Source organism: Phoxinus phoxinus (genome assembly GCF_949152265.1).
Source record: "Phoxinus phoxinus genome assembly, chromosome: 4".
Taxonomy (NCBI): Eukaryota; Metazoa; Chordata; class Actinopteri; order Cypriniformes; family Leuciscidae; genus Phoxinus; species Phoxinus phoxinus.
Window position 1 is genome coordinate 41,100,765 of NC_136879.1, and position 16,644 is coordinate 41,117,408.

At 39.6% G+C, this 16,644-nt stretch overlaps 1 protein-coding gene across 2 annotated transcripts in view; it reads left to right on the forward strand.

Annotated features, from left to right (window-relative positions):
- LOC306997089 (uncharacterized protein) overlaps positions 1–12,571 on the forward strand; it is a 49,321-nt gene extending 36,750 nt beyond the window's left edge. Inside the window, exons 3-4 of one of the 2 annotated variants that reach the window (XM_079610162.1) lie at positions 6,986–7,220; positions 9,134–11,021. In XM_079610162.1, the coding sequence (XP_079466288.1) occupies positions 7,136–7,220; positions 9,134–10,656 (1,608 nt within the window). In that variant the 5' untranslated portion in view covers positions 6,986–7,135 and the 3' untranslated portion in view covers positions 10,657–11,021. Of the gene's footprint in view, positions 1–6,985; positions 7,221–9,133 lie in introns of both variants that reach the window. The other variant, XM_079610161.1, reaches the window with a different exon arrangement.
- Positions 12,572–16,644: the final 4,073 nt, after the last annotated feature.

A 16,644-nucleotide genomic window follows, 5' to 3' on the forward strand; every position in this document is an offset into this window, starting at 1 on the left:
AGTTCCGTATTAATTATAAGGTATTGTTACTGACTTATAAAGCCCTAAACGGCTTAGCTCCAGTTTATTTAACGGATCTTCTATCGCCCTATAATCCATCGCGCTCTTTAAAATCGCTAAATTCGAGGCTTTTGGTTATACCTAGGATATCTAAGTCCACCAAAGGAGGGAGAGCATTCTCACATTTAGCCCCAAAACTCTGGAATAGCCTTCCTGATACTGTTCGTTGCTCAGACTCGCTCTCCCAGTTCAAAACTAGATTAAAGACGCATCTCTTTAACCAGGAATTCATATAAATGTTTTAATCTTACAGTTAAATCCGGCCTCTAGTTCATAACCGCCAGAGGAGAACTGGCCCCCGACTGAGCCTGGGTTCTCCCAAGTTTTTTTTTTCTCCATTAGGTCACCTGATGGAGTTTTAGGTCACCATTGGGTCACCTGATGGAGTTTTTCGTTTCCTTGCCACTGTTGCCTTTGGCTTGCTCAGTTGGGGATATTCAATTTAATGAATCAATCAATATTACTATTGATTAGCATTACCAAACATGTACGTTTTATTATTATTTTAATTTAATACTGTGAAGCTGCTTTGATACAATCTGTATTGTGAAAAGCGCTATACAAATATTCTTGACTTGACTTGACTTGACTTATTGATTTTTTTTTTAACTCACTGTCAGCCGACCTGAAGTTGGTTCCATTATCAGAGTACATCTCTTTGACTTGTCCTCTTCTTGCAAGAAATCTTCTAATTGCATTGAGGCATGCATCAGTGTCAAGTGAAGATGCGACTTCTAGATGTTCTAGACTTCTAGATGCGACTTCTAGATGTTCTAGATGTATGGCAAGACATGTAAAGATGACACCGTATCTCTTTATTTGCCCTCTTCCTCTTTTCACCTGAAATGGACCAAAGTAGTCAACACCGACTCTTGTCAATGGAGGACTGTCCGGCAGGACCCTGCATCTTGGTAGATCAGCCATGAGTTGCTTACCAGCAGTTCCGTGTAGTTTCTTACAGCTGATGCACCTGGACAAGAACTTTCTAATAGCGCCGTTTGCTCCGGGAACCCAGAATCTTTGAAGCAGTTGTGCCAACATATGATTTCTCCCGGCATGAGCTGTAACATCGTGAATGTGCTTCAGCACAAGCATCGTGATGTGTGAATTTTTTGACAAGATGGCTTGCTGCTTGGAATCCTCTGGCATTGCTGCGCGGCTCATCCTTCCACCAACTCTGATGACTCCGTTTTGAAGTACAGGGTTCAGCTTGTAGAGTGTACTACTTTTCTTTATCCTTTGATGTTCCTTTAGCATAGTCAAGTCTTCTTTGAAGCTTTGTTTTTGACAGTATTTCACGATTTCTCTTTCTGCTTCAGTCAAACCTTCACAGGTTAGGTGTGTTCCTTTGAAAGCTTTCTTGAACTGATTCATTCTGTTTTCTCCGTGTGAGTTTAGTTCCTTTCTCTTTGCTTTCAGTTCCTTAAGCAAATCTTAAAATTTCAGAAACCAGGCCACAGCGCGTTTTAGTTTTGTCCAGGATGAGTAATAGGTCATCAACTGTTCCGTAGCATCTTCGGGCTCTTGCTTCTGAATAACATGTGCTTGAACTACCCTTTTAACCTCTGAGTTGTCATTGTCTAGCATACCAGGATCTGGATTGTTGGGCCACTGGTCTTGTGCACAGAGCAGGAAACTTGGTCCTGAAAGCCAACTTTCACTGTTCAAGAACGCTTCAACAGTCTGTCCTCTGGAGACATGATCAGCAGGATTCAGATTGGTATTAACATATCTCCACTGTGAAGTCTGAGAGTGCTCCAGGATTGTTGTGATCCTATTGGCAACAAAAGTCTTGAATCTTGTGCCTTCGCTGTTCAAATACTTCAGCACAGCCGTGTTATCTGTCCAAAAAATGTATTTGTTAAGCTCCAGTTCAAGCTCTTTCTTCAGAATCTTGTCCATCTTGATGGCAACTGTGGCTGCAGTCAATTCCATTCTTGGTATGGTTGGAGACTTTAAGGGCGCAATCCTTGCCTTTGCCATAATCAGGGTGGATTGAGCTTCACCACTTGCAGTGCGTAGCAGTAGGTAGCTTGTTGTTCCGTATGCATTTTCACTAGCATCAGCAAAATGATGTAACTGGCGCACCAAACTGTTTTGGCTTAACACATCTGTCAACTCCAAAAGCCTCAAGCTGTTGCAAACCAGACATCCACTTTTTCCAACTCTTAATGACGTTATCAGGCAGGTCTTCATCCCAGCTATACTTCTGCCGGCATAAGTCTTGCAAGATTATTTTGGCAGGCAGTACCACTGGAGCGAGAAAACCCAACGGATCAAAAATGGAACAAACGAGGGAAAGCAGACCTCTCCTAGTGTGTGGTTGATCTTTGAGGTTGATTTTGAACTTGAACTGATCCGTTTCGGCACACCACTGGATTCCCAATGCTCTCTCCATTGGCAAGTTATCTTCATCCAAGTCCAAACCCTGAAAACCCTGGGCCTTTTCCTCTTCAGGAATGGAGTTGAGCAACCTTCGGCTGTTACTCGACCATTTCGTTAGTCGAAATCCACCTTTTGCCAACATGCTCCTCAAGTCAGCGCAAAGGGTGATTGCTATGTCCTCGTCTGTAACTGACTTAAGACAAAAATTCTTCACTGTTTTGGCAGCTTCTTGACCAAATTCATCCTCAAAATCTGTAGCACATTTCTGAAGTGCAAAGGTTGCAACACTTGGCGAAGACGTTGCGCCGAAGATGTGGACCAGCATCTTGTGTTCGACAAGTGCCTGCTCACAGTTCCCATCGGGCCACCAAAGAAACCTGAAGAAATCCGTGTCTTCATTGCTGACTCTGACCTGGTGGAACATAGCCTCCACATCAGCCATGACCGCCACAGTCTCTTGTCGGAACCTTAATAGGACCCCCACCAGCGAGCTTGTTAGGTCTGGTCCCTGCAGGAGCTGTTGGTTCAACGATGTTCCTTGAAAGCTCGCTCCACAATCAAAAACAACACGCAGTTTTTGCTTAACTGGATGTCTAACTCTGTGATGAGGCAGATACCATGTTCGTCCCTCAGTAGGCTGACGTTCAACGCTATCCAGCTTCACTGCGTAGCCTTTCTTGAGGATGTCATCCATAAATGCAACGTATTCTGCATGAAACTTGACATCTCTGGAGAATATTTTCCGTAAATTCAGCGCACGTTGCTCTGCAACTGATCTGTTGTTTGGCATGCACAATGACTTGTTCTTTACCGGCAGGCAAACACTGTAATGACCATCCACAAGTTTTGAGGACTGAGACACCATGTCAATAAACTGGTGATCATCTTTGGACATTTCAATGTCTTCGTTTTGTCCAGCATCAGGAAAGTCCTGCTTGAACTGCAGTTGCCAGAGTTCTTCTAGCTTGGCTACTGAGATACGATTGGTGTTTGCTACTGAGATACGATTGGTGGTGACTCCTGTCAATGTGTTTGTCTCCCTCATATCGCTTCCACCTCTGAGTGGCCCATTTACTGTCCAGCCTAATATTGTTCTCACGGCGTATGGGCCATCATCCACGCTGCTAACCACCTGCAGTGGCTCCATCGCTTTGGGAACATTTGCTCCTATGAGTAATCCAACCTCTACTTGAATAGTGGGGAGTTTCACCTCCTTTAAATGAGGCCAACTGTCAACATCCTCTTGGCGGGGAATATTGTCTTTGGTTACAGGGATGTTTTTCTGTGAAAACACCTCTGAAAGTTCAATATAGTGGTTGCCATCTAAGCTACTGATTTCCATTCCATTCACAATGCAAGTGTTAACAATAGATTAATTCCCCATTGTTTGCAACAAGATGCTTGTATTGCGGCCGTTCATACTCAGTTGGTTTATTTATGACTCCGTAGCGAAAGTAGCTGAGCTACCTGGATCCAAAAATGCGTACGTTGTCACTGCCTTGGTTCCCTTTTGTGCTTTGACACACACTGGAATGATCGAAAGAGCACAGTTTTCCTTACCGGCCCCGGTGACAGCAAAAGTTTCTTTCATGTGTACAAGGGCACTTGAAACCGATTGCTGCTGACAACGCTCACTTTCTGTTTCTTCTCGCAAGCCTTTAGTGTTCATGTGCAGCAGTGTGGGATGCAGTCGAGAGCATTCTTGACATTGAGCTTTCTCTTTACAACTGCTGCTCATATGACCATGTTTCAAACATGCAAAACACAGACCCTTGCTTCGCAGGAAGTCAATCTTTTCTTTGTGCGGCTTACTCTTCAGTTTTCTGCAGACTGTGAGACTGTGTTGCTCTCCTTTGAAATAAACACAAGGCTTGCTGTTTGCATCCACTGAAACATTTTGTGTTTTTGGCGTTGGTTGTTTGTCATTTTCAGTCTTGAATTTGTTTTCAGTTTGGGAGGAGACAATGGCCGCTGTGAATACTTTCTTTGGTTTGAGTGTCTCTGCGTATCGTATTGCTTTCTGTTGTACTGGTTGTTTTGGCCTGGTGGTGGTTTCTTGTATGTTCCCATAGAGTGGGTGTAGTATATATCTAACTTGCTTGTTGACAAATTCGACAAAATCCTTGAATTTCACCCTTTTTCTTGTTTTTTTCTTGTAGGTCGCATGCAGACTTTCTCCAAGCTTCTTTGAGTTTGTATGGCAGCTTGTTAGCCAGTGCCTTTATGTTAGCTGTGTTGTCCAAGTCTTCCATGTAGCTTATATCAGTCATAGTGTTGCAGCAGCCTTTGAGGAACAATGCGAAAGACTGCAGTGCAGCGCCATCTTCTGGCTTGATTGTCTGCCAATCCATAGCCTCCTTTATGTAGGCTTCTGCAATCTTGTATTCATCACCAAAAAACTCCTTCAGCATTTATTTCGCTTTAGCATAACCTGCTGAGGGTTCCATGTGAATGCAGCTTTTTACCAATTCATGTGGTTGTCCACTTGTGTACTGCAACAAAAACTGTAAGCGATCACGACCAGTGCGATCTTCAACTCCATGTTCAATAGATCTGATAAAGGATTTATACTCAAGCGGATCACCCTTGAATGTTGGAATGGTGAGCTCAGGGAGTAATGTGGCTTTGTGATTCTTCACAAGATACTCAGTGATGTCAACTTGCTGAGAGATAGCTTTGCATAGACCATCAAGCACTGGTCCATCATTGAGGTCCATGTTCGATGCAGGCAGGGCTGTTTGCGGCCTTGCTAGCTGAATCTTGTTTTCCAGGTTGGACGTAGGCGGGGTGTGCTGTATTGGTTGCTGGTAGCTGGTGTTCACCTTTGTTTCAGCGATCGGTTCATTGGCTTCTATACTGCTCTCGGCTGCTTGTGTGCATTCATCTTTTTGCAAAACTTCAATTCTTGCATCTGACTCTGCAAGAGCAGTCTGCATTGCATGCATCTCCTTTTTAGCCTTTATCGCAGTCTCAATTCTTTTTTGCTCAGCCTCAAACTCCGCCTCTCGCCGCTTTTCTTCTGCTTGCAGCTGAGCTTCCCTGCATCTTTTTTCTGCATGCCAATCTGCTTCTTCCTTTTCTATGGCTAGCTTCTCTCTTAAAGCTGCAGCCTTTGCCTTTAATGAAGCACGCTCCATTTCTGCCTTTATTCTGACTGAAGATGATGATGACACACTTCCACATTGTGATCCGGGTCTGCTTGAGCGTTTAGTGGTGGTTTTTGATGAAGTAGACCTACTATCTGTGGGAATTACGTTTTTATCGCACTCTTCAGCCTGCTCAGAGCGTTTCATGACATCTTTCATCCATTCCTCACATTTCCAGAAGAAATCATTTATCGACTTATTTTTATGATCAAACCAATTCTTTTGATTATCCAGGAATTCTTCATCAGACATAAATCTTCTCAAACCAGAATTTAAGTCGGAAAATTCTTGCTGCAAACCACTGAAGTCCACACGCAATTTATTTTTAACAATGTCGGCATTTGCATCATCTTCCATTAATTGTTCAATATGCTTTACCATGCTCGTTAGCTGGGATAGCTTATACCTGCGTGCATTGAGTTGTTTAGACTTGTGTTCTTCCACAGCCTTCTCAGTCATTTTTACTGTCCGTTTTTCACTGTCTTGTTCATCCATAACAAGCGAATGTTTCCACACTTAATTAGTGCAAATGTCAAAAGAAAAACGTAGGGTGAGCTTAACACACACACACACACTGCGTTCCACTTCGTCGTTCAGCCGAACGGCGTGCTTTTATTTATTTATTTCTCTCTTACGGCGATGCGCACACCAACCGCACTCCTCGTGATTTCAATTGACGATCCGCAGCAGCAGAGCAAGGAAAGGTACAACTTACAGTTTCACCGCGAAAAGTTTCCTCATTCCGTCCTTTGTCTCGAGTCAGGCCGTTCCAAAGTCCAATAATCCATGCAGAGCAAGTTTTTTGACTAAAAATGTAGGTTTCCACTGAATGAAGCCCAAGCTTGACACTTTGTTCACCCTCTTCGTCTCAATCCACATCAATAAATCCACAGGACCACTCGTGAAAAAATAAAGGTTCCCCCCAAAAAAAAGTTTAATGCGATAACAGTCCTCTAATCCCCAAATATCACCAATGTAATATAAATGCACTCTAAATTATTCACACACATTTTAGATAATTACACAATTAACTACTTGCATTACTGTAAATATGAACTGCATTAACCTGTAAATACTATATAATAATACCCCCTTCAATTTCCTCCACATAAATGAATCATGTAAATTACTAAACGCATAAATTAAAATTATTTATCAGTTAACTGCATTTAGGCTCCTACACACTCAAAAAAATGACTGAGGTCCGGACCTCGGGGACCTCAATGATGGGTACGACCCTGACTGGGTGTTTTTTATTCACATGAGATTGGATTAGCTACTAAATGATGCACATCAGAGGGGATTTAGAAAAGGGAATAAGCAATATAACTGACTGAAAAAGAAGTGAGAATACCCTGCACTACACCAGTGATGATGACTCTGTACTTTTGCAGATTGAATAAAAACACAGTGATCACAGTTCACACCTGCAGTGAAGCTCCTCCCACAACAATTCACCAATAAATACTGGGAATATTCCCATCATCCTACAAGAGAAGGACAAACTCCAGGAGTAGCAGCTGAAATCTGTGTGACTGTTAAAGATGGAGTTTATTAAAGAGGAGATTGAAGACATGAGTGATCCAGAACCATCCAGAATAAAACATGAAGATACTGAGGAACAAATAGGTTGGTGTCCATTCTTGATTCTTCATTGTTGACTGCTTTGGTAGATGTGAATTAATAAGCAGTATATAGATGATACATGATAGAGAAATTCATCCAAATTATTAGAGATGTTCCGATTAGGGGTGGTTAATCTGTCTGATTTCCCGATTCGATTACGATTATTGAAGTCCCGATTCGATTACAGTCGATTTTCGATTATTAACGATTCTCGATTATTGATTTTCCATTTCACAACAGTAAATTCACTACAGTAAAAATCACAACAATAACAAATTATAACAAACTTCAACATATTCTGAATCTCTATTAACATAAAATACGGATGTCCACGCATCACATGTTACAGCTATCCTACCCGCTTTCTTCAGTGATTCCATGACTTCGGTTTTGGTCTTGTTGTAGAGTGTGGGGATCGCTGTGTCTGTAAAATATCTCCGAGATGGGACCTTGTATCTCGGCTCCAAAGTGTGCAACATAGCGCGAAAGCCCTGGTTCTCAACGACTGGACGCAAATCCTTGGCAATAAAAGCTGCGATTGATTGTGTAATGCGCTTTGCCCTTTCCGAGCCGGTTGGAAGCTTTGACAATATTGTTTCCACGCTTCAGAGTTCCGTCTTTTGCGTTCCGTCAATATTAGTTATTATCGATTTTCAAAAAAAAAAAAATATATATATTTTTTTTTTTTTTTTTTGAAAATCGATTTTTGGCATTTGTGAATCGATTCAGAATCGTCCACGTCCGCATCGCGATGCATCTAAGAATCGATTTTTTTCCCCACCCCTAGTTCCGATACCCTTTTTTCCTTCCCGAAACCGATTCCGATACCTGGACTCAGGGTATCGGCCGATACCGAGTAGTGATCCGATACCTGGGTGTGTATCTATACAGCTGCAATTCATACTAGCCCTGTATGAATTGTTATAATTATTTTATGGTGTGCTTCAGACTTATCCCTTAATATAACATGAACAAATACACACAGTGAACTAGAGTATTTTTTATTATCTGACATACATTTCACAGTAGTATATTATTTATTTTTATGTGAAAACAAATCTAATACTGTAAACTGAAAATGGTATTTTAGTTTTACAATTTAACTGTATAAAAAACAGTACAACAAATAAATCTAGGAATCAAAATATGTATGACTAATTTAAGAAAATAATCTCTTTAAAACTTAAAGATGACAGCGTCACTGTGCTTGTCAAACTCAGTAAAGACAGCGGGGTCCCGTCGCAGCTCCAGATGATTGTTTGCACATGAAATGTGCAATTTTAGTTTACATGAAATGTGTTCACGCACTGTCTAGAATAGCTTAGCGAGCGCTGTTTCAGAGATGTATTTGCGACCAGGCAAACTGTACCGGGGCTCCAAATGTTCAATGAAGCGGCAAAATCCAACGTTTATGACGACTGACAGTGGCTGGTCATCCAGAAAAATAAACTTGATAATTTTGTCGGTTATATTGCCAAACAGCGGACATACTGCTAGCGCCTGCATTTTAATTTCTTCTTCGCTGCTCTAAACGGTGGTTGCTTGTGGCGACACAGCACAACTTCCTGTGTTGCCGCGGGCAACCACTGTTTAGAGCAACGAAGAAGACTTGATCTCCGATTTGCAGCGTTAAGCAAAGCTAGCGTATGAAAATGGTATCGGATCGGTACATGGGTACAAGTACTCGCCGATACCAGAATTTTTATTGGTATCGGCGGCATTTCCGATACTAGTATCGGAATCGGAACATCTCTACAAATTATCATAACCTTGTATATAGCAGTTGTCAAACATATTTTTACTATATTAACAAGTGAATGACAGAACAAAAAGTAAAAGATCTGATCTCTGTTGCTTACTGCTATTAAATAAGGGTTCACTTGAACGGATTCTAACTGTATTTCTGTGTATTTTAGACCAGGTGAGAGTGAAAGAGCAAAGACAAGAACTGAATGAAGAGGAGGAACATCGTAATTTAACAATTCAAAGAACAAAAGCAAAAAAGCTGCACACCTGCACTCAGTGTGGAAAGAGTTTCACACATAAAGGAGACCTTAACAGACACATGAGAATTCACACTGGAGAGAAACCGTATACATGCACTCAGTGTGGAAAGAGTTTTCCTCAAGCATCGGGTCTCAGTGTTCATCTGCGCATTCACTCTGGAGAAAAGCCATTTAACTGTGATCAGTGTGGTAAAGATTTTATTTCATCATCAAGTCTAAAAACACACCTGATAGTTCATTCAGACGAGAAGCCTTATGTGTGTTCTCTCTGTGGAAAGAGTTTTTCAAGGCTGGACAGTTTTAAACTGCACCAGAAAACACATAATGAAGTGAGAGATTATATGTGCTTTGACTGTGGGAAGAGCTATACTACATCTGAGCATCTGAAACTGCACCAAAGAATTCATACTGGAGAAAAACCTTACAAGTGCTCATATTGTGACAAGAGTTTCACTCAGTCTGGATCTCTGAAATCACACGAGCGAGTTCATACTGGAGAGAAACCGTATCACTGTACTCAGTGTGGGAAGAGTTTTACTGATTCTAGATCTCTGAAAACACACGAGCGGGTTCATACTGGAGAAAACCCGTACCAGTGTACTCAGTGTGGAAAGAGTTTCACACAGAAAGTAAACCTTAACCAACACATGAGAATTCACACTGGAGAGAAACCTTACAAGTGCTCATATTGTGACAAGAGTTTCACTCAGTCTGGATCTCTGAAATCACACGAGCGAGTTCATACTGGAGAGAAACCGTATCACTGTACTCAGTGTGGGAAGAGTTTTACTGATTCTAGATCTCTGAAAACACACGAGCGGGTTCATACTGGAGAAAACCCGTACCAGTGTACTCAGTGTGGAAAGAGTTTCACACAGAAAGGAAACCTTAACCAACACATGAGAATTCACACTGGAGAGAAACCGTATACATGCACTCAGTGTGAAAAGAGTTTTACTCAAGCATCAAATCTCAGTGTTCATCTGCGCATTCACTCTGGAGAAAAACCATTTAACTGTGATCAGTGTGGTAAAGATTTTATTTCATCATCAGATCTAAAACAACACCTGAAAGTTCATTCAGACGAGAAGCCTTATGTGTGTTCTCTCTGTGGAAAGAGTTTTTCAAGGCTGAACAGTTTTAAACTGCACCAGAAAACACATAATGAAGTGAGAGATTATATGTGCTTTGACTGTGGGAAGAGCTATACTACATCTGAGAGTCTGAAACAGCATCAACGAATTCATACTGGAGAAAAACCTTACAAGTGCTCATATTGTGACAAGAGTTTCACTCATTCTGGATCTCTGAAATCACACGAGCGACTTCACACTGGAGAGAAGCCGTATCGCTGTACTCAGTGTGGGAAGAGTTTTACACAATCATGTCATCTAGGGACTCATGTTAGAAAGCATTGTTCTGTGTCACAGTGAGCAACGGTTTGTTTGGTTCACATAAAGTAAATGTGTAGTTACTTAACTAATGAACTAGTGTTGCTGTGAATGCCACAAGATTTGTGTTTTATATGTTCGAGAACAAGAAGGAAAATTATTTTTGATTGAACGCTTACTCAAAGAAATACCAAAATTAAAAGAGACTGGAAACAAATGTAGAAAAACAACAACAATCAGTTATTTGTTAATATATGAAACAATTCCCTGAATTTGATTAAAAAAAAAAAAAAAATGTTTTGTTGTAGTTACATAAAGCCTGTTATTACATAAACAGATGTATACACAATAACGACATACATCTGTACAATAACTACAATAACAACAAATAAAATGACAATTTCACTAACAATGTGTGATTTTGTGAGTAAAAGGTTTCTACAGATCAAGTCAAGTCATCATTTATATAGCGCTTTTAACAATGTAGATTGTTTCAAAGCTGCTTTACAGAGATAAACGTATAATTTAAGGGAACAGATTGTTTTGGCTTTATATCGGTTCTTGAATAATTTTATTTTCCAGCTAAAGTTAGTTTTGATTGATTAACTTCCGTCGAAAGAATAATTTGTTATTAAATTAGGGGCCGCTAAGACGACACCGTTCTCTCTACACAGACTTTAAACGCGAACCTGTGAGAAACGCTGATGGCGCTCACGTGCGCATCAAGAATTAATTCAATAGTTATGTGCGTTTAAATATATGTGCGCATGTTTGTAATTCTCTACAAACCAAGCCTAAACAAAATACTTGTCCTACCTATAAATTTGATACAGAATTTTATTTTATTTTATCACTACGGGGGAGATACGTGAATTTTCCACAATGCTTTATCTGTAGAGTGGTACAGGGATGCTCCATAGGGAGAGGCTAGTTGGCACTTCAGCACTGCGTTGTCATCGGGTCCAGGGCTTATACGGTCATACTTCCTGGTTCTGGTAAGAACTCGAGCTGCTGCGTTTTTTGAACTAGCTGTAGTTTGTTTAAGCGTGCAGGGCAGCCACCCAGTATTAAAAATAATATAGCCTTGAGGTCATGAACGCATGAACTAATTGTTCCGCATTTGTCAATGAGAGCATATGGCGTAATTTAGATATATTTTTAAGAAGGAAAAATGCGGTTTTACAGATACTACACACGTGACTTTCAAATGAAAGATTGGTATCAAAGAGCACACCCAGGTACCTAACCAACGACGAAGACTTAACAGTCTTCTTAATAAGACTTAATTAATTGTTAGACAGTATTCTAGGTTATTACGTGTGGAAGTTTTTTGTCCAATAATTAGAATCTCTTGTTTTTCAGAATTTAGTAGTAGGAAATTACTAGTCATCCAATTTTTTATATCAGCAATGCATTCCGTTAATTTTGTGAATTGGTAAGTTTCGTTAGGTTTTGAAGAAATATACAGCTGAATATCGTCGGCATAACAGTGAAAGCTAATTCCATGTTTCCTAATGATATCTCCTAATGGTAGCATATACAGAGTGAACAGCAGCGGTCCTAGTACTGAGCCTTGTGGTACGCCATACTGAACTTGTGATAAGACATCTCTTCATTTACTGCTACCAACTGATAACGGTCAGATAAGTATGATTTAAACCATGCTAGTGCAATTCCACTAATGCCAACATAATGTTGGAGTCTATTTAAAAGGATGTTATGGTCAATGGTGTCAAATGCAGCACTAAGATCAAGTAACACTAATAGATCGCTGACCAAAACTGGACCAATCAGTGCAGTGACATGTATCCGATACAATAAAGCCACTCCCCCTGTATATCTCACTCCAAATCAAAGCAGTTTATAGTGAAACAAACTTTAGAGACCAAATTGTTCATCTTTTGCTCCTTGCTATTGCTTCATGTAATAAGTTTACACACTACGGTGTGCACCGGACAACAACAAACAAAACAAAAACAAAAAAAGGACTTTCAGGCTGAGGCTTACCACTAGGGCGGCTAGCTGGGCAGTGAGTATCCTAAAACCACACCACTCACCAAATTCCACTCCACACAAACACACACACTCGCTAAGTGAGGGAAACACAGGTGCCAACGGCAAAACACTCTGTGAAGGAAACACCACCACCAAAAGGACAAAAACAATGCACTTTACATTTGGAGCAAATCTCAAAGTGCTACAGTTAAGATCATAAATGCATGGTAAAAACATCAATATAAAATACAAATAGACATAGTAGTTAAAAGTCATACGTTCTCCTAAAAATAAATGTTTTTAGTCCCTTTTTAAAAGTCTCAATAGTTTGAGGTGCCCTCAGATGGTCGGGGAGGGCATTCCAGATACGAGGAGCAGCAGAACAGAAAGCCCGATCACCCATGGTGCTGAGCTTAGTCTTGGGGAGAAGGAGGCGGTTTGAGTTTGTTGAACGGAGGGATCGAGTTTTAGTTAGAGGTGAGAGAAGTTCTTTCAGAAAGGGGGGGAGGGCATTTCCATAGATGCACTGGTGGGTAAGAAAGGCGACCTTATATTCAATCCTGGCAAAAAAAAAGTAAGCTCAGTTGTGAGAGAGAGAACACTTCACATTGCTACAATGCCCAATACCACTTATGTTATGTGTGTGTATAGTCAAAGCATCTGTATTAGCAACTGTTAAATGGCCTTTTTAAGTCTGTTCCAAACATGCATATGCATAGCAATATCCCTTTGGGGGAAAATGTGTCTGTCATTAATTTTTTCCTGGTATTATTGTATGTTGTTGTTGACTTCAAGATCTTTTAAATAATAAAAATACACTTGTTATTTCATGTTGTTGTGCAGTCATTTTATTGTAATTTTAGATTTCAGCATTTGCTTATTTACAGGGAGCCGTTTTCATCAAGGTAGCAATGGCTTTCTTAATTTATTTCAAATAATTTTGCAAGGGTTCTATGACGTTAGTACATATATGTACATATTTATTTGATCTTTTTTACCACTGAGGGCCAGTGGTCTACCAAATTTCCCGGTAGATGTTTTGGTCCCACTCCGCCCCTGAAACCAGGTGTGATGACTCAATACAGATTTGCACAGATGGATCCAAAGATCCAATTGACGGGTACATCTGTGTACATCCCAAAATACAACATTAGCATCCAAAAAAGATCTTCAGATCATCTCTCAGTCTTCTCAATTGAAATAATGGCCATTATTTTAGAGGAAGTTAAACCGCACATCTTCTCAGATTCCAGGTCCTCGCTATCAAGTATTCAGAGTGGAAAATCTATATGTAAGCAAGATCTTTTAGATGAAATAAATCAATTAATTTTTAGATTAACTCAACAAAAGGAAAATAACTAGAGAGGGCAACGGAAAATGGATTGAGTTTAAAAACCTATTGAGTTTGCCTGGCACACAATATATAATTAAGGATGTTATGATCTTTATGAAAGAAACTCAGCTTGCAAATAGGATTTAGGTTTTATTATTTTATTTTATTTCTTTTTTGTTTAGTAACATATATAAAGTGACACCCCAATGAGTTCACACTTCAATCCATAAGATGGCGGTAATGTGTCCCGTTTGCAAACTGCCAATAAAAAACACAGAAGAAGAAGTTCCTCATTGTGAAGTTTTGTTTTTCCCTGGTGAACATCTCTGAGCGTTTCTTCCCGTTGTTTAGTCTTCCCGTGGATTACTCTTGGACTGTTTATTCTCTTCGTGATTGTTTGCTGCTGTCCTGAACTGCTTTCTATTGTGGACTGATTTATGTAAGTTTGCTGCCTGACTTTATGCCTGTTTTCAGATTACGAGTTGCTTTGTCTCTATGTTGTGTTTGCTGGTTATTGACCCTGATTGTACGAGCAAGATTACAATAAAGCTGAATGGGTTTAGCTTTTATTTTGATGTTAATGTATGTTTTCAGCCATATGATATCTGTGACTTGTGTATTAGATTGCAGTTACTGTTAGATGATAATTAATGTGTATTTTCTCATGCATCCTTCAGCTGAAAGACAGTGAATCTGAAGGTGTGTGTGTTTATTGTCTGTCCTCTGTCAATAAACTGCAGATGTGGTTCCTTTGTGTTGCTGCGTGAAATCTGCTATATATTTACAAGACATTTTGGTAACACTTTACAATAAGGGTGCACTAATAAGCATTCATTCATGCTTAACTAATGCACAGATAATACTGAATTAATGTATTACTAATGATTATCTAAGCTATTCATTAATGATTGCCTCATTAGCAACTATTGAAGAGTCTGTCTGGTTAATATATTAGTTCATATATTAATTGTTATTAATTAAATATGTAATTGTGGATTAATTCCATAATACCTTATTTTATTAACTCATAGTGTTCATTTATTTGTTAATTACCACAATGACCCTATATATGCATTAATACATTATTAATTACAACATTAGTAGTGTGTCAATTACTACAATTACTAGATGATGAGTTAATAATGATGTGCCTCAACAAGTAAAGTCACAACATAATGATTGTTAGTTAATGATTAATTAATCATTAATGACCATCACTAGAGTTTATAAAAGCTGTTTATTAAACACTGGTTTCCAAAAAACATTGTAGTAATTGACACACTACTAATGCTGTAATTAATAATGTATTAATGCCTATTAGTTTTACCTGTATTATCTGGAGGTTGAAATATAAGGCTTTGGCTCATTGTCGTAATTAACAAATTAATGAACACTATTAATAAAATAAGGTATTATAATTAATAACAATTCTTATATGAACTAATATATTAACCAGACAGACTCTTCATTAGTTGCTAATGAGCAACTACAATTAATTGAATTAATTAAATACATTAATTCAGTATTATCTGTGCATTAGTTAAGCATGAATTAATGCTTATTAGTGCACCCTTATTGTAAAGTGTTACCGACATTTTTTGACTAAATTCGCTGGTGTGTAATTTTGATTTGTATGAAAGTTTAAAGACAAAACATTAACCTATTATCTGAATAACCAGATTCTCTTGTTTAATTCAATAGTTACGTTCTACACAAAACATATTTTTCAACATAAAAAAAAAAAATCATGGCTGTTTTTTTTTTTGTTTGTTTTTTTTATTAGTTCAAATGCTTAATATATTGTTAGATGCCAATCATAATGGCTGTGAAAAATAAGCAAATCTAGGAATATAAATGCACTTATATCATAATCTTGTACAGCACTTGTCGTTCACATTTTGACTATTAACAAGAGGATGACAAAACTAAACTTTGGTACATCAAAAAATATAAAAATTTGATCAGCAGATCTCACTTGTTTTCTGTTATTAAATCAGTGTGGCAGACAAGAGGATCTGTCCCGGGAAAAACATTTGTTTACTTTCACTTTCAGTTTAGTGTAATAAGGGGTGGAGTGTCAAATTAACGACGGAACGGAAGGTCTATGTAAAGGGAGTGTTTTCTTACCTTCAATCAGAAGCGTCATCCGGTTGGTTGCATCCGAGGTTACCCGTTGTGAGAGGGATTTACGGTGGAAAACGGCTGTGTGTCAAGCAGCTGCTGCGTGTATGTCTGGTGCGAGCATGAAGGTCGGCTGAAGTTTCGCAATCCAGACCAACTAGTGTCAGGTAGCTGAAGACAAGGCAACTGCCCATCCACTTATCCTGGTTCCTGGTGTCTGGTGACCCATAAACTCATTGGTGCCTTTTGATTCTCTGAAAACCGGTCAGTACACCTGCGCCGCCATTAGCCAGCAGCTGTATCACCCTGTAGCCCAAGACTGGTTTCCCACTGAAGCTAAGCGGGGCTGAGCCTGGTTAGTACCTGGATGGGAGACCTGAGAAAACCAGGTTGCTGCTGGTAGAGGTGTTAGTGAGGCCAGCAGGGGGCGCTCACCCTGTGGTCTGTGCGGGTCCTAACGCCCCAGTGTAGTGACGGGGACACTATACTGACAAAGAGCGCCGTCCTTCGGATGAGACGTTAAACCGAGGTCCTGACTCTCTGTGGTCATTAAAAATCCCAGGATGTCTTTCGAAAGAGTA